General features: G+C 40.4%; 1 protein-coding gene across 1 annotated transcript in view; it reads right to left on the bottom strand.

Annotated features, from left to right (window-relative positions):
• Positions 1–548: 548 nt before the first annotated feature.
• Positions 549–19,539, bottom strand: part of LOC144139576 (uncharacterized) — a 153,299-nt gene continuing 134,308 nt past the window's right edge. The window contains exons 11-17 of the mRNA XM_077671886.1: positions 17,599–17,673; positions 15,150–15,360; positions 13,785–14,078; positions 12,085–12,185; positions 8,865–9,075; positions 6,737–6,913; positions 549–903 (exon numbers count right to left, since the gene is read on the bottom strand). Coding sequence (XP_077528012.1) covers positions 785–903; positions 6,737–6,913; positions 8,865–9,075; positions 12,085–12,185; positions 13,785–14,078; positions 15,150–15,360; positions 17,599–17,673 — 1,188 coding nt within the window. The 3' untranslated portion in view covers positions 549–784. The remainder of the gene's footprint in view (positions 904–6,736; positions 6,914–8,864; positions 9,076–12,084; positions 12,186–13,784; positions 14,079–15,149; positions 15,361–17,598; positions 17,674–19,539) is intronic.

Consider the following 19,539-nt stretch of genomic DNA (forward strand, 5'->3'; position numbering starts at 1 on the left):
AGCTTCTCAACGTCTATAGGAACACCGTTTTATATAAACAGACGGTCTGAAGGTACCTGGAACGGCTAAGCGGATAAATCCATATTTATTTTATGTGGTTCAACGTTCCAGTACCCTAAACTACTTGTTCATTTGGAACAGTGATCTATATATTAATATTTGAAACGCTGATTCACAAAAGGTAATTGCAAAAATATGTGGTGCTCTTCCACTTAATTTTCACGGTATGTAGAACACGCTTCCAAATATATACCTCGCACATTTTTGCAAAAACTCTCCAGTTTTTAAGTGGATATGTGGGAGTGGCTAGTTAAGCATTGTCGTTTTTTTTCAATAGGAAGGTTAATTTGAATATTTATTGTTGTACTTGCAAGGATTTGAATACAATGCTACGTCTACATACATAGTTGGCTAGGACGCCTTTATACCCAAATTAAAACATATCTGAAGTTTTATACTGCCAACCTAATAGGAAGAATGAATAAATGCCGTGACATGTAGTTTATATTCGTGTGTGTGCAGGTAATAATTATATAACATCTTAATAATACAATTAATAATGTTTATTGACACTTTAGAGCATTGTCCAGCCAGCATAAGCCACATGTCCGTTATGGGTGGCTGGAAGTGTTTTGACATATAGGCGTGGTTATTTTTTGTAGTGTAATTTCGAACATACATTTATGTATGCTGCAGCCTTGTGCGTTCTAGGACAGGGCGACAATTGTTCTCGGAGCCATGTTTCAACATCGGCCAGGGCATGAAAAATAGCCTACAATCCCATTCACCCTCGTGGCCACTGCGTGGCCAGCATTGCTGGCTTCCCACGAAGCTCGGCACCATTGTTTCCTTCATGGTAAGCAGAGACCGAGAAGGAGCACTCCTGAGGATGCGTCGGCAGGCCTGTTACAAAAACAAGACGGTGGTGACTGTGGACACTGAGCTCTTCAAATGTAAAAAAAGAAAAGTAGTGTCAGTTACCGCTGCAACTTCACTTTCAATCAAACGGGCCCACACCTGAAATTATTATCTGCAACAAGTTCGGGATGTAATGTTGAACTTGTAGAATAGAACTAATTAAGCGACCAGCTGCAGCCAAGATTTTTTTTCTCCAAAAAGTTCATTCGCCCAGTTTGGGTGTGTTAATTTATTATTCATAAAGTGCTGGTTAAGGCCCTCTAGTTTATTGTTTATAGCTATACAAATTGCAGCTTCTTCGAAATATTCTGCTTCAATCACACTGCGGCCTGAGGTAGACCTTTCATATCGTAGTAACTCTGCGCTTTATTTGAAGATGAATTCTTATTTTCCAATTCCTATAAGGAAACAAATCCTGCTGACAGACAAATGTCGTGGCAATTGAGATCGTGACAAAAACACCTCATATGATCACGTTGTGCTCGGTATCGTCCATTTTCTGATCTGCGATTTATCCACCGGTAATACTAAACACGTAAATATTTACTACAGAAATTTTGTGCCGTATGTTATTATTAATCACTGTAAAAGCATTCACTTCGTTTCTTAGAACACAAAATTCCCCCGTTTATGATATCAGCTTGTGTAAATTTTTCGTAGAGCTTTACGCAAGTAAACAATTATACGAAAAATTTACTGGAAGTACACACACTTCATCCTTAAGTTGCGAAAGTCTCACCAAGCTGCAAGCCAGCCATTAAGTGTTGTCACTAGATTTTGAACAGTTGACAGAAATATAATCTGAACATAATTTTACCCAAAATTTATATGCCTTAAAAGCAGTGTAATCATTATTAGCAGTAAATGTCCCTATTTACAGTCTTTCATGTTTTATGCGTTTTATGTAAACTTTTTGAAGCAGCTGTTCAGCATACATCAACCGAAGAAACCTATCTGCCGTTTACTTAAACTCGAAAAAAGCAAATATGTAATAATTTATTTATTTACTTATTTACATCATTTATTTAATTTACAGTCTGTAGCCATTTGGGCTATCGCAGTAGTGGGTATGTACATAGAGTGCAGTAACACTATTGTGCACGGATCAACGCACAGAATTGACAAATGATTACAACTGGCATACGTTTCACGATGTTCGGACACATAAGGTGAGAGCCAATACAAGAAAGACTGAATGAAATTACACAAGAACTCCGGCAACGCAACCGATTTCAGTTGCAGAAAATGTTTCCTGAAGACGACAGAATTTCACTGGGTAATAGTTTATGTTTTCAATTGCTGCGGAGCAGAAACTGTACCGAAATTAGTTTTGTGGTTGAAAAGGTGCAAGGTTGCTTTTGTAGCCATTTCTAGTATGTTTCACTTTGTCAGGAGACCAATAGTTGGTGTATAGTAAAGGGCGTGGAGCATTCTTAAGAATGTGCAAAAGTTTAATACATTCCCCATCATGGCATTCGGACAAGGGTTGTACTTCTATAGTGGCAAGGGGAGATGATGGTGAAAAGCTCCAAACAAAATGGCGGGAAATGAAACAAAATGCTTTCTGTTGAACTGATTGATGCATGTTAACGTAAGACATTTTAAAGGGGTTTAAAATTGTGCAGGCGTATTCTAGGTAGGGTATCCCAGGATGGAATACATTCGTATTCTATGATTACATGCATAGTAAATTAAAATCCGCGACGGCAACTTATATCTACAGGAGCACCAATTATCGCGTGCCATTACCCCATACCTGCTATTGTTTTATGCGAAGAAGACTGTTTAAATTTTGAATATAATGTGCTTTTTTATTTGAACTGTTTCTACATAAAGCAATATGCATGTTAATTATAGCTCCATAGTTTGATGCTACTTGTAGAAGAAAAAGGCATCCCCAAAAGCTCACATGAGACTGTAAAGAGATGTCATCTTAATGCGGAGCATTCTTTACCAGGTACCCCCAGAGCGAGGACCGAGTAACGCCCTGCATTTCCACAAAAATTCGATATCGCGGAAGGTTCACATGTAATCGCTAAAATGACGTAACTGAAGATAATCGGTCCAAAGAAACTTCGTAAAAAAATGAAACCAATAAATTGAAAAAATACTGCAAATGGTAAACCGTGAAACGCACTGCATTTTCCCAATCATGGAGATTTCGCGGAAGTTGCGGTTGTAATCTTTATTATAGCGTAAATGGAGATAATTGGACAGAGGAAGTTTTGAAAACCAAAAATCTAAGGTAAACATAAAAAATTACGGAAAACGGGTAACCTTGTGACGCCATGCATTTCCACAATAATGCAGATTTCGCGAAAGATCCACCTTTAATCGTTAAAATTGCATAAAATGAGATAATTCTCTCATAAAATTTGTTACCAACATTGAATTCAATATTTGTTGACAAAAGTCCACAAAAGCTACCAACATGGAGTAGACTGTCTACTTACGGTCTATAGACTTCCTAGCAACAGCCAACCAATGTTTTGTCAACCATTGGCCATCGTGTTTGAATTGAAACGTTTCTGTAGACTTTCTACTGAAGGTTTCGTGTCGAATTTATACTCAATCACTGTTGCTAACCGAAGCGTTTTTGACAGGACCTTCAAAATGCAATGCAGTGGGAAAAGCCGACCATTCGTAGACCTTGCTGTTAATACAACCTAATTGAAGGTAGTCCTGATTCCTCTTTAAAAGGTCGTATGGTGGCCCCAAAAATGAAAACAAGGAAACAGCAACAGGTTAGGTTAATCGGGTTGTTCAAGAGAAAAACGTTCAGCTTTTTCGAAGGCATACAGTAACACGCACGACTTCCTGAAATATAAAATAAAACACAACCCCACCTTAGAAACGTACTACCACCGAAAAAACACCAATGCACACAAGCTCGCCATGGTCACCACACATTCACCAGCCGTGCACTTAATTTATATATAGCCGCCATCCGCGGGATGCCGATACCGCGGTGAGGCGTGCCCCTCATTGGATGTTTAAAACTGTGCGTTTTTATTTACAGAATACAATACCGGGCAACACTGGGACGTCAACGATTGCACATATCTTCTTGTTTATTTTATAGTTGCAAGCTGTAACCAAACCAAGCAGAAATCTTGAATGGGTTGCAAGAATCGGTGCCACGTGTTGGCTGCCTCCGGTGATTCATGCGCTTCTCCCGGATGTACGCAAGGAGGGAGGGGCGCAGGTGGCTGTTCGTCGAGAGAGGCCAAAGCATCTGCGCCGACCGAATTACGTTACCATAGGTGGCGATTTTCGATTATCGCCGTTGTTAGAGGAGCGTCCAGCAGACTGTCGAAAAATATTCACGCACATAATTCGTTTCTTTCAACCATGTAGCACTTAGCTTGCGCAAATAAACTCACAGTGATGAGCGGTGGCGAGTGTTTGATGCCGCTGGCAGGCGCTTGTTCAGAACCGCTGATTAGCCATGTTTATCACCGTGAAGAGTGAAAGGTAGCGGGTCGTCAACGACCAACCCGTGTGCCTGAGGCACGAACTGGTTGTTCCGAGGGAGAAACTGCGCGGCTCGCGGTACGAACAGGGAAAGTTGCTCCCTTTTACTACTTTTTTTCTTGGAGTGCACAACTTTGAAGATACATGCAGAGAGAGAGGTAGAGAGAAAAATACGTGTGTGTGTGTATGTGTGCGTGTGTGTCTGTGCGTGCGTGCGTGCGCGTGCGTGCGTGAGTGTGTGTGTGCGTGCGTGCGTGCTTGCGCGCGCGTGTGTGTATGTATGTATGTGTGTGTTCGTGCGCGTGTGCGTGCGTGCGTGCGTGCGTGCGTGTGTGTTTAAACCTGACTGAAACAAAATAGCATAAATTTGTAAAAGTAGAGTAAATAGTTTCTGCACAAATAGTGTGTACCTGTCCGGGTATTTAGAAAAAGGCAATATAAATTATTTTAAATAGAACTCCAGGATGAAGGGATGAGATGTTTGGCCTAATTTCAACTTGCGACAAAGCGTCCTAAAACACTTTTAGTGGCCATTCTACAGAAGGTCTTCAATAGACAACTGTCAACGTAAGTTAAGTAAACTTTCTATATACAACAGTCAATAGACTAGTGTCAATGTACATTAGACTTTTACAGACAACTGTCAATGGAATGGAACAGTCGGTAGGATAGCAATAAAGTTGGTAGATTGTCAAACGAATGTGTACAGATAGTAACGAAGCATTTTTGTAAGGGTTTGTTGAATGAAGTATTGAAAAAAAAGAGGAAAAATTATAAAACATACGGAAAATGGGACAGAGTAGAAGGCATGCCATGTTCACAATATTGCAGATTGCGCGAAAGTTCCAACTGTGATCGTTAAATTAGCGTAAATGTAGAAGGCTAGTCGAACAAAAGTTTGAAAAATCAAAACAATTGGTAAAACTACAAGACAATAACAAAAACATATGGAACCGTGTAACACCACGACGTTCCAGACATGCAGATTTTGCGCAAGTTCCATTTGTAATCATTGCAATAGCACCTGAGGAGATAATTGGTCGCACAAAAATAACAAAAATACAAAAATAGAAAACAGTTTAACGCCCTGCAGTTCCAAAATAATGCAGATTTTGCGGACATTTCGCCTGTAATCGTTATATTAGCATAAATGAGATAACTGTTGGAAAAAAATGTTTGAAAAAAAAATATAAAAACAAAATCAGAAAATTACGGCATAATACTTATTTCGAGACAGTTCTAAAGGTAGTCATAATAGTAGTGTAAATGAAGATCATTGTTCGAGCAAAATTTAGAAAAAATAAAATTAGGAAACTATAAAACTACGCAAAACGGCCAACTGTGTAACGCATGGCATTTGCACAATAATGCAGATTTCGCGAAAGCGTCACCTGTAATCGTTATAATAGCCTACATGCTGAATAAAATTTCAACAATATTGAAAAATTTAAAAATTACGAACAATGGCGAATCGTTTAACGCCCTGCCCTTCCACAATATGGCAGATTTCGCCAAGGTTCCGAATGGAATCGTTACAATAGCGTAAATAGAGATAACGCTGAAACGAAATTTCGAAAAACAGAAAAAGATGAAAAGTATAAAAAAAAGTACGGAAAAGGGCGAATCGTGTAACGCCCTGCAATTCAGCAAGAACGCTTGACGGAAACGTTGCAAATCTAGTTGTTATAAGATAATGTAAGATTCTTTTTTTAGTATAATTATGTCGTAATATATTATTATAATATATCAATAAAATATTATAACATATTGGAGATAATTGGTCAGACAGGATTTCAGAAAACCCATAAAAATTGGCTTGAAAGAAGTGACACGGAAAACAAGCAGTGTAAGAATACTGAGCGTTATAGGACAATTTTATGAATTTCTCCAGAATTGTTTCACTCCACCATTGTTAACCTAAAGCTGTGTAACACAAAGCACTATAGTAGCTCGTCCGCTTACGTATACCCAATATCTCCTCCAATTTTGTTACCTGCCAAAACTTGGGATCGCAGATATGTGACTACTGTACAGGGCTTTTGCTTCAAACCAGCTTAAGCACAGAATAGTCTCGTGCACGCACTGGTGGGTTGTCCTGTAAACAGGAACGAACGATGCTCGAATATATTATTTTAGTCACTCATTGAAACCTTTTATTAAAACTTCTTTTAGCACATCTTCGCCCCAGTTTAGATTACTTGGTATTACAACTGATAAAATTACGAGGTGTTACGTTTTTACACCGTAATACCGCCGAATAATTTATTTGTGGCTTGCGAACCCTTGGTGCTTTTAATATTTCTTGTGGATTTATTTATTTTGGTACGTGCAGAAGAATACTCACCGTAAATTATAAAGAAGCATTCAGAAGTAGTGGCGGCTATGGTAGCACTATTGCCGCACTCCCAAGAAACCAAGTAACCCGCTACGGGTCCGCCGGGCTGGCCTGGCGGTTTCCAGCTCAGGAGGGCTCTCATATTACCCTCGGTTTCCAAGTGAAGGTCCAGGGGTTCACTTGGTTCTGGAGGAACAGAAAAAACAAAATACAATATGTTTGCTTCAGTAGCTTGTGCCTTGACGATAAGTTAACAAAAGAAAAAAAGCAATTTTGGACTACATACAATTTATTTTCTGTGCCAGCCTAATACGTTGGAACCACGAAGACAGGCCGGTTTCAGTGAAGGTTTCTCAACTTTACACCATCTTCGCGCTACCAACCAAATAATCAAAAAGTGTTCCGAGTGTAATGGACCGCTCTGTATGGCATTAATCAATTATAAAAAAGCATTTGACTCAGTTCCCACTTTACCAGTAATCAAGGTGTTACGTGATCACGGTGTCAAGGAGGCTTTCAGGGCGCTCTGCAAAGATACAACGATGATTGCCCGGCAACTATACAGCTCCATCACATAACTTGTTAATTTCACTTATAAAAGGTTGTCCGGCGAAGGGACACAATATCGACACAAATATTGGCAGCCTGTCTGTGGGGTGTGTTCCGAAAGATAAAGTAGAGGAAATCCGGGATACGAATCAAGGCGGATTATGTCAGCCACCTAAGGTTTCCAAACGACGTGGTCCGGTTCATTTAAAGGAGCCTGAATCTACTGTGCATGATTTTCCAATCGGGCTGGGAAAGGATGACTGCAGGTTTAAAAATCAACACGAAATTTTACAAGACAATGCCCAATTAGCATGCAAAGACACATCACTTTAGTTAGGTAATTAATCCGTGGAAACACTAGGAGAATGCGTAAATATCCGGCAAGTAATAGCTGCTGATCAAAACCATGAAAGGGAAATTACCCGCAGAAGAAGCATGGGTTGGGATACGTTTTGTAAGAATTCAGGAAACATGACTAGTAAGCTTCTTGTGTCATTCAAAAGCTTGTAATAAGTCAATGCTCTATTCAGTATAGACTTACGGGGCAGAAAAATTGGGTCTCCACGAAGGACTTGAAAAGAAACATATAACGGCCCAACAGCCCATGAACCTGAGAATGCTAGGGGTCAACGGAGTGATAAGAAAAGAGCCGCCTGGATGACGGAACGCACTAAGGTGGAGGATATTATAGTTCAAATTAAGCCAAAAAATGGGTGTGCGCGGGTTATCCCATGCATATTAGGGACAACAGGTGGACCATCAGTTTAGCAGAGTGGGTGCCAGTACACCGCAAACGTAGTAGGAGTCGCCCAATGAACTCAAGGTAGAGATGCGCTCCGAAAATTTGAGGGGCAAGCACTGACTCAGCTAGCACTCGAGAGGCGTTGATAGAGATATTTGGGATAGGCGTTCATCCTGCAGTTGGCAGAAACAGGCTTATGATAAGGGTGACGGAAATGCTGGTATTTCTTTTACCTCCTTGATTCGATCCATGTCCTGGTATTTACGTGCGTCATGTGCCAGGAGCATATACGCTTATGCGAGCCCGATTGCTGATATAAGGGAAGGGCGAACAAGAGGCAAGGTGACATAAACGGCGTAGCGTCAGCCACCACGTGGACACAATTATGTATCTCTCATGAAGTACTCCTTACAACACATTATTGTTGTAAAATGCCGTGCACGCATCACGTGACGGTACATTGAATCATTTTTGCTGTATACTTTTTCTGCTTTGAATGCCATTTTACGCACTAGTGTAGAAGAATGCTGCAAAACCCCATCATGAATAGTAACTTCAACCACGCCCCTCAAAAGACAGAGATCCAGAACTACGAATTCTTCTCCTATTTCTTTCTGATTTTGAAAATGTAGGTTCGCCAAAAAATTACTCAGAAAAATTGTGAAAAGATTTTTGTGTTTACCGGTCCCGTGGCAATTTCGCTAGAGTAATGCGGCTTTAAAATTTGTAACTTCCATGATTTTTCAACATACCTGAAATATTTTTCTAAGGCAAAATAACCCAGACTATTCTTGTATACCGCCATTTTTAGCGTAATAAATATTAAAGTAAGCAACAAAATATCACCTGTGAGGCCAGTAGTGACACAAACTCTGGTTGGGGAACCACATCCATGGTTGTTGCAGCCTCGGACGTCCACGATGTGGGTTTCATGGGGACTTAGATTCGAGAGCTTGATGAACCCTGCTTTCGAAGATGTGTTCCAACCAGATAACACAACTAAATCACAGGACGCCGAGGTTTCGCATTTTGTGAAGTCGCTGCTGTTCGTAGCCACCTGGCAGGGTAAAAGATTTTTTTCAGTGTTAAACATATTGCCTAAAGGTTTCCCTGTCAAGATTCAAATATATTTTTGTGCAACAATCTTCCGTAGATATGTTGTAGAGCAAGAGATAAAATAATATCTTGGATGTAACGTAATAGAAGTATAGTTAAATAACGCTGCAATCTCTTTCTGCAATCACAAAACTGTGAAAAGTCCTCAACGCCAATTTCGGTGGACCACTATTAGCGCATTTTTCTCAGAAGGATTTTGATTTGTCCAGTGAATATCAGGTAGTTTTTCATTAGTACTGGTTTTGTTATTGCGATGATAACTTTAAAACCAGGCAAGCTGGACACATCTTGTCATTCGTGGTTTTATGAAAGTTTTCCGGGCAATCTTTATAAGCAGCCATCTTTTGCCTTTCACAATAATAGCGTGAAGCAAAGCCGAAAAACTGAACTCTGTAATTTGTTTCAAAATGGAAGCCTCCGTGCCAAGCCCTTTGAGGCTGTTGAAAAGTTGAGACAAGGCATTGTTACCGATTCTTCTCTCGTGCTTACTAAAAATAGGCCTGACTTTGTGAGCTTGAGTTCACTCAGTAGGGCAATAATGTATATGCCTTAAGACAAAAATATTGTATACGGCAAAATTTCAACAAAATAATAATATGACTTTGTAACTTCCTTGAAGAGCGTAAGTATTTGCACCGAAAGACAACCATCACACCACATCACTGAACTCAGAATGGAGCACACTTTGTAGTAGCCCCCTATGCCTTCTCACACACATGCTTTAAGGTTGTAGTGATTAAAGAAACTATGTTTAAAGCATAAGAATCTGTTTGGCGAGGACCATCAGGCCAGTGGAAATAGGTTTAGGTGACTCACAATTTGGCATTTGCGTGTAAACGCAATCCCCCCCCCCCCAATTTTGTTGAAGTTAAGAAGCTTGTTAAAAGCACTTGTTTCCTGTCTCCCAATACCTGTTGGTTTTAACGATAAAATTGAGGAATTTCAGTATAATTCATTGCGAGCAGAGCTGTCCAAAATTATTGACCTACCATTTAAACACGGTGAGAAGAGCTAGAGGGGAAAAAATGGCCGCCTTTTTAAAGCTCATTTCATTTTACCCACAGCGCATCCAGATTTGGCGCTCTGGTCTGGTACCGGATGATGACACACCCAACTCTACCTTCCTAGTTCTCTTCTAAATATTCAACCCCACAACCTTACCTCAGAAACGAAGTTTTTCGTCGGTGACCCGCCCTCCTAAACAGCACAACGCCTCCATCACCGCTGTACTATTGTCCTTTGTTTCAGTCTAACACTCTACCCTACGCCTCTCCGCCATCTACGCCCGGCAGCGAACACCTGCTATTTTATTTTGTCTGCAAGGGTACCTACAATTTCCTTTCCGGTTTTTATCAGTCCCGCAACAACACATACCGAAATCGACGAAAATATCCATTGCAAACATCCGCGATCGCCACCTGTCACGGTCGCCATATGGTATACAGGAACGGAAAGAACCTTGCGTTTACCACAAATAGTATGTTGTTACTGAAATATGGGATGTCTTTCGCGGAACAGATGGTACTGATTGAAAGCAATGAAAAGTTTTATTCGCGCAGCACAGACTCACTTAAAAAAAACTTGTGGTTCGCAATGTTTTGCGCGCGTCCGTCAGGCGCCCATTCCTGCAATTTGAAGGCGTTCGTTTACCCCAGTGAACGAATCATGGCAGATGGCACAAATAAATCGTGGACGCAAATCACTGCACGAAATATTGACGCTGAATGGGAAGCGAGCGCAAGAAAAAATACAATTTGATCCCATCCGGGTAGTCCGAACATTCTTTGTGAACATTTTGGTGGCTTTTCTAGAATGCAGAATCAGTTTTTTATTTGTAGGATACCCAGGGTTCAGCCCTAGGCCAATGCTTTTCGGTGGCATCGGGAGAAGGAAATGGTATTTTTCAGACCCCAGAATTCTGTGCAAACAGTAGAATGGGCGAAGGCAGTGATACAGCAGTCGTGCGTTTTTATTTTTTCTTCCTGAACTTTCGAGCCGGATTGCCGGCGGGAGAGTTTCTAACTCTGCCAATTTTGCTGATGATGCAATAAAATCTTGGTATATCATTTAGGTCTACTCGATTTTACTTCATAAAAAACAATATTGGAACAATAACAAATGAGTTCGCGTGGGCGGGAAGATTGATGGCATTTTGAATGAAACAAGGTGCTAATGACAATAAGCTGAGAAGGGATAAGGAAAGGAAATCATGGATTAGAAAAGAGGAGAGTGTTGAAAACATTGTACCTCAAATTAAGAAACTAAAATGGGGCGGTATACGTCAAGCGCATGCCGGACAACAGGTAGACAATTCGTGTAAACGAGTGGCTGCCCTTAGACGGTAAACTCTATTGAAGTCGACCGGTTAAAGACTCGATGGAGAGGTAAATATGCGAAATTTGAAGGCAAATGGTTGGCTCAGCTACCACTCAATAGGTGTGGCCGGAGATCTTGGTGAGATGCCTCTAGCCTGCAATGAGCACAGCAGGGCTGATGATTATGATGATGTTCCCATAGTATAGTCACTTTTATTTCGTGGTAAGAGAGATAATCCGAAATTTATCTTTTAGAAAGTGTTTCTGATGATGTCAGAGAAGGCAAATCTGCAAAATATAGGTTGTTTTAAAACACAGCTAAGCTTCCTTCATTGTTGTACACTCTGGATATAACTCTCACCTAGGGTGTATTTTATATTCTGCACAATCTTTCTCCAGATATTAAAACACTCTCAAACGTGCACAACCAAGTGTAGATTTGAAAACCTATGCAAACTTGTTATTTATTTTCTGTATAAAATGTCCTCAGTGTACCAGTGACAATCGGCGTAACAGTGGTAGCTGTTTAACGCTCTCCAATTCCTACACTGAGTTTCTTGTCGCTACCGGTAAGCTCCCATTGCAGTGATTATAATTTGCTCGGAATCTGAATGTATGTATAAAATTCAGTTTACCTCCACATGCCCGACGGTACTGTTGACGAAAATCCAGGAAACAGCCACAACATCCGCCGCATTTTCGAAGCCGCTGATCGATAAAGTTGGTGGCAGAGGAACTGGTGAAATGAAATAGCAAACAGTAAAGTGTAACTATATATTTCGAAACACACTCAAATATATAGCTGTGGTAGTCTGTCAATCTACTTACACGCCTCTAGAAGAAAATATGCCCTTCGGACTCACGTGAAAAGTGGTGTCTGCTTGCTGCTTATTCCAACCCCTTCATTCATCTCTCCAGTCACTTACGTGTTTGCTTCCTAGGCCGGCAACTATAATATTTGAGTATCCAGAGCCCGTTATCAATGATCTGTGACTCTTCTATAAGCCAATGAGGTTATAGGTTTTGCTAATGTTGCATACGGTTTGTCTCTATAGTATCACGGTCCATGCTAATACAGTCTTCAAAGCAGAAGTCGGGGTATTTGTGGGTACTTTAAATGTTTGGAGAGCGCATCTCTTTAAACCACAAAAATGTTGTATTATTCTTATTACTAGAAAACAAAACAATTTCTTGCAAATGTTCAGTATTTTTAAAAACCATTCAGCTACGGGTGTCTAATATCTAAGTCGTAAAGACACTCCCGAATGAATCGTTACGGCTGGGCATATCTGCAAATTCTAAACGAGTTCTAAAAGTATCTATTTAACCACAGTTTTCAGCGAATTGTTTGTTCCTAAAATTAATAATGCAACGCTCTTGTGTTCTAGCTGATGGCGTTCGTAACGAGAAAACGCCGAAGTTCAGGAAAAGCGCTTTCGTTGACGGCATGGAACTTTGGTTTCTCGCATTATGAAGCAGGCGACCTACTGCTCCATTTTTTTGTTTTGATATGTTCGAAGCGGTGCAGAAAACTTTGATGACAACCAAATAATCGGTCCCGACAAAGCTTCGCGTTCAACAATTGTCGTCGTGTGACGGATGGAAGCATAATTTTTACAGTAGTGAAAGAAAATTTTCATTTGAAACCAAAAAGGATGCTATATTTTTGATGAAGTTTCCAAGTAAAGTGAAGAATATAATGATAAATGTTCGTAGTATGCATCTTCGTGGGTAATAAAACAAAAACGTTGAATGACAGATTCTTTCATAAAGAACTACGAGTTTGGTGGTTTTCTAACCATGTCCAATCTTTTCAGCCTTCCTTCAGATCCTCTCGATGGAAGGGCCTCTTTTGAAGCGGAATTTCTGTTGACAGTACAGTGTGTCTACATCTCAAAATAATCGCTTAAAATTCTGGTATAGTAGTTATTTTTTTCTCTGCTGGAGTTTCAGCAGGACACAGACAAGTATCTGCAAATGGCTGCCATTTCAAGCAGCTGTGGTTTGAATAAGGGCTGTATGCTTGTTTGTGTGCACTATCACTGTTGGAATGAATGGGTTGCGCGGGCATACTATGACATGTGACCTGAAGAACTTCAAGTATATGTTCTCGCACAAGCTACCTTAAATTTATTGTCTTTATACTAGTGGCAACGCACATTCAAAAATTCTACAGCTTCACCTGGACTTGCTCGGGCCTGAGTTCAGCTTAATAAGACACCCTGTTGTTTATGTAAAAATAAATAATAGCCCGGCCTTTGAACTCCGGTAATATAAAAACTACATTGGAAACAAAAACATATATGGTATTGTGATGTACCAACGTTTTGCTTACCAAGCGGCCAGGTGCTCACAACTGCCGTGGCTGCGCTGCCGTATTTTCTTCTCCCCGGCACAATCTTCAGGGAAGGCCGCACTTCAACAACATAGTCTGTGCCGGAACTGAGATTGTTCAATGTGAGGGTTAATTTCTCCGTCGTAATAATTCGAAAAACACCGTTGTTTGATACCCGCACTTCAAACTGAAGCCCCAGATCAACCAATTCTTCCGGACGGGGAAAAGTCCATTCCAGGTGGATTGAGCTTGTGTCATTAGACAATATTTTGGTGATCGTGGCATTTGGGATACCTGCATTAATAAAAACGGGAGCAAATAACGTGGCAACCTATATATTGACGGTAACTTACATGCTTAAGCAGTTGCAAAGGAAGAGTCAAGGGTTTCTTTTGCGAAATTAAAACATATTGTTTGTTTTTTAGCAATATTTTACAGCGGTGCAAAGACATCGGTAATCGTTCTGTTCTACCAGCTTGCATAGATGTCAGTGTGAAAATATAAGTTATTTTTGAAGATTGTAACGGCGCCATTTGTAAGACACCCTTGCCCGAAATTATTGTGTGTAATTTGTTGTGTTCTCCGAGAAGTTCTGTGCTCTGATTTATACAGTTTGTCAATAAAATTACTGACAAAGTACGAGATATGGGGGAAAATTTAGCTTCGACGTCAGCCATCACTTGCTTGAGGCAGGCGTAGCTTAGCAAGGAAAGGTGATTCATTTACAATGCATTTCAAAGTATCGGTTTCACAAGCTCTTGGGGCAGTGTCGTTAAATATCACTCACAAATGCTGCTCCAAGATCAACTGCAGTCATATTTGGCCGCACACAAATAGTGACAACTACTGATCAACATGCTTCGGCTCCACAGGCGCCTTAAGAAAGGAAATATTTTGTAACGAGGACTTAGAGAGCGAGCTCATGAGTGAGTAATATGAGGGTTAGGATTGGTTGAACTTCTAGTGAAAGTTTAAACTTTTGTAACAATAAACTTTGGGTCACCAGCTTACCAGTGAAACAAACGTTTATTTTCATGATGCTGCCTGGTGAACCTTGCAGGCGTTAGCAATAAACGCAAGAACAAAATGTGTTTCTTTATACTTAGGGTGTTCCAATGGTATATATTTAAGCGCAGCTCTGCTAAATGCAGAGAAACATTAGTAATTGTTTTTATTTTTAACACACAAGAAGCAATAGCTTTTGCTTTTTTCGCATAAAGACTAAAATACTGAGAAGATGGCATAGGTGATGAATAACATCTTAAGTGCGTCATGCCATTCAGGCAGCTTAACGCCTAGGTACTAGAGAAAAAGTTAAAAATCGCGAAAACATTTTATCGAAATATGCACAGACATTATTCTTACTTGATGGCGATGTTCTGAATTCGATGGATCTCTGTTCACTGCAAGCATTGTCCGCGCATGACCGGATGTGCATTTTGTAGTTCCTATATGGCATGAGGCCGAACAAAGGAACGTAGTAGTTTGAAGATGTGAGATTGTTGCCATTCAACCAAATTGTGGCATTGCCCATGTTATTGCTTCTGGTCCATAGCGCAGGCGTCGAGGAGACTTGCTGATCGGGAGGAAAATAACGGTTTCGTTATTCAGCATCACATGTCATTTTTGGGCGTGCTGCTTTTATGTCTATATATACCTGAACTGGCTTGCAGAAAACACATTACACAATAGGTTATAAAAAATACGTTTTCGCACAGATATCAAACTCGCCTTTAAAAACATGTATGGTTATTTTATGATAGGTGTGCCAACAAAGCCGAAAATAAAATATGAACATATATGAATGCAAGATATGCCAAATGAGATGAACAGCATTAATTTGTTGCAACTAAAAATTGAGGATGTCAACGAAAGTACTTTTACCGAAGGAATCGTAGGAATTTAAAGTTTTGGTATTTTTAAAGTGGTTTGCACTTGTTCAAATAAACATCTTTTTTTACTTCTTAATTTCTAAGCTTCTCTGGTTGAGTTAACACCTATTGTTGATATAAACCGCCATACCTATTCTTGTAATAAAAGTAGTTTTGGGAGATTTTAAAAAATTATATTGACGGCGAAGATCTCATGTGTGTCTAAAAGGCAGAGTTTTTAGTATCGCTTTGCAAAGCTCGCATCCCGCGGCAACGCTCCGCCAAACCATTTCCACTGGGCATGAAATAACCACTGTTTTACTTTATGAGTAAAGCCTACACCCAATAAATTGCACTTTGGTATATAGAAAAACCAATCAGGTTATATTTCTGCAAATTTAAAAAAAACGGTGACGTTGTTTTTGTTCAGCATCAAGGGTTCTTTTACTGCGAAAGCCCTCGTAAACTGCATCTTTCCGTTCTAAAGCGAATTTGTCATTCTCGTTGTGTAATTCCAGCGACGCAAAGTCCGTTTCTTGAGACCACATTCATGAAAGGTATGCTACGAATACTGTGGCACTTTTGTTTATTGCTCTGTGAAGCAAACGTTGACGCCCTTCCTACAGATGCGGCGGCACCGGCCTGAGAACACCCAACTGTATTCCTACGATCACAATTGAGCTATGAGTCGTCACACGGAAGCCATCGTTAGATTTACACTCAATACGACTTTGGTGGCCACGTCATTGTTTCCTTCACTTTACCGCAACAAGTGCCGTATCACAGTTTGTTGTGTCGGTCCAAAAGGTTGATCGTTTACGCTATAGTGGTTAGGTACTTGCAATCATTCACGGTGCCTAGTGGTTATTACCTTTGATAAGCTACACCTGTCGTCCTGACAGCTGGACTCCTAATTTGCAACTGTGTAAACATTTTGTACCAGAAACGAGCCAGCTGCAGTTTAAACGGGACGTAATTTTTTATAGTCTTCCCGTGTACGTCGTAGCCATTACACGCGTCCTCTTTACCGAGTAATATGAGCTTGGAGGTGTCTTAAGTTGACACACGCAATGTCCGACACGTAAAAATCGCCCTTAAGTATCTTCTGAACCACAAAACAGTTGGGTGCCGCTACTCGCATACGTTAAGGCTGGGCCTTTGAGTACTTTATCATTCTCCGGCCAACCTTGCATTAGGAAGTGGTTGTCTCTGTTGCCACATTTCCTCGCTTTGTGGAGAAGTTCTTAATATCCAAAAAAACCTCGGTTCGCACAAGATATATCTCCCGCGATGACCTCAGTATGCAAAGAAGTATGCGGCTGAATTTCCGTTTTCCTTCTTGTTCAGATGAAATTTACACGCAGTAAAATATTTGGTTGGAGTAGCATTTCTCAGGAACCCGTGGTCCCCGAATCGTCTTGATGTTATACGTGTCTTATGTAGGTTTAAGATTTTGTCTCTTTATGTCTGATAATCCTGGTTTTCTATTATCCCTTTAGTTTCTACAAATTCTTCTGACACGATTGCCGCCACTTTATCCCGAAGTTTAGGCGCCTTCACAAAAAGTTACCTGTACATGTTCTCGCCGGCTTACCTTAGACTTACAATCACTAAGAAGAAAAATGAAGTGTAACGTAAAACCTGCTGCAAATTGTACTTTAAATGTGGAACAGTGATATACGAAAATTTGAGGAGTGATTTTTATTCATTGTTACCGGTAATTTTAACAGTAATTGACAGTTCAGTTAAAGATGTTGCTACCCTGCACTAACCAGCTAAAAAAGATTCTTTCTGAGGAAAAATAGATAATATGATAAAAGTACAATGTTTAAAGTTTCCTAGTATGCCTTCGCTGACGCGTCAGTTGTTCGGCTATATAGACGTAGACATGCTAGATATCTGAAACAAATAGTTTACGTCAGAATATACCAGCAAAAACTTACCGAATGAAGTATAGGCGTGGCGATCATTCCGCGGGCATTGCTAATCTGGCTGGAGTTTTCCATGTTCACTGTGATCTGGAATTTTTGTTATTTCTTGAGAGACCTGGGCTGCCTAAGTGTTATAGTATACAATGTACACGGTGGTCAAAATTAGGGCCACAAGTGTTTTTTAATCAGGCGCTTATATATACGTGAAGACCGCCTGTACCTTGAAGTTAGGCGCCCAGTGTGATACAGACATAGGTGAAAAATATTGATGTCGGTGGCTTAATAAATGGAATTGAATCATATTTTGCTGTGGCTAGAGCAAGCAGCCATGCTTGTAGTGAAATTTAGTAGACGCAATCGTCTTTTTACGCAGTTTCATTTGGCAGAATTGGTCTGGCGCATCCGTACTCCAAGATATCGAACTGGGAAGTTATTTACTGTTCGCATGATTACGCATGCAAGACAGTGAGGACCGGCGCAAAGCTTCTCCCTTTTGTTCTGTGTTTTGATAGTGGTTCCGAGAACAGCAAATTGGGATGAGGTCAGACAAGACTGAAAGGGTGCCAGTTATCACTTTTGCCTATGCCTGCACCCTGTTATCAAACTAAACACTGTACACAGCAGGCACGTCACAAAAGGAAGGAGCTTTGCTCTAGTTCTTGCTGCCTTGCATGCGTAATCATGTGAACGGCCATTAAAATTCGCAGTTCGATATCTCGGTTGCGCTAGAAGAATTATGCAAAATGGAACTATGTATGAACACGATTGCGTCTACTTTTCTATACAAACTTGTCTGCTTACTGAAACCAATAAAAAGGTAATTATTAAATAGTTGATTGTTAGTTCAATTGTTATTGTTAATTATTGAAATAATCAAGCCACCGACATCAATAGTTACCTCATTGTGCGTCCCCAAAGCACATAACTTCACTGTGCAGGTGGTCTTCACGTATATCTAAGCACCTAATTTTAAAAAAAATTCTGTCGACTCATCTTTGATCACGCTGTAAATATTGGGCTATAAAATCGATATGCAATAAAAATTGTTACATAACTTGGCTAATCTGGGGCAGACTTAATTTTACCATGAGGGTCGTCCCTCCTTTATCGCTTTTTCAATGTCCTCCGCGGTAAAACTAAGAGAGGAAGCAGCGGAAGAAATGTGTGCGACATGCCACCAGCGCGCTAGTATAAACAGGAAACATAAAAAGAACACACGAGAATGAAAATGAACACCAAACTGCCGTTCCCGCGAATCCAATGGCAGAAAGGCTCCTCCCTAATTGTCTGTTGGAAAAACAATTTGTGAACACTTGCGAGCTGAGAGCTCCAAGTTTCACGTGCGAAGAAAGTTTCAAGGAGGGCTTCAAACGAAAGCTTGGACGAAGGGAAATGGCGATCCGATGAACATCTGATCCGGTGGAAATGGTGATCCGAAGCTCCAACTGATGCGCTTATGTTTGCTTCATAAAATTTAATATCATCCCGCTTTACGCAATGCCTTCCTGTCAAGTCCTTCCTACATTTCCCGATGCCTTGATCATCGCCACAAGATCAGACCATTCGCATGCGACACCAACACCTTTCATCACACATATTTTTTTTCGCACGATAAGAGAGTGGAACCACCTTCCCGAACAACTAGTGTCCATATCTGATAATAAATCCGCCTACTTCTCTGTGTAAACTGCTTCAACCACCTTTGTGTACATTTACCATGCCATTTTGGCTTTTTACTGTTGCCCTGGCTGTTTAGTGTGTTTTTTTGAACTGTTTTGCCGCTATAATATGTCTCTACGCCTGAATATGCTTATCATTGTATTACGCACGCCCGTATTTTTTTGTTAATCTATGAATATCGCCTTTGCATAATACATTTCTGCGCATGTGCGAGTCTTTTTTCATGCCTTTGAAACCAGTGTCCTACCCTTCTTTTTTTGTTGTTGTAGTTTG

This window comes from Haemaphysalis longicornis, unplaced genomic scaffold, assembly GCF_048455015.1.
Source record: "Haemaphysalis longicornis isolate Haplotype H1 unplaced genomic scaffold, Haemaphysalis longicornis Haplotype H1 scaffold_5, whole genome shotgun sequence".
NCBI classification, from domain to species: Eukaryota; Metazoa; Arthropoda; class Arachnida; order Ixodida; family Ixodidae; genus Haemaphysalis; species Haemaphysalis longicornis.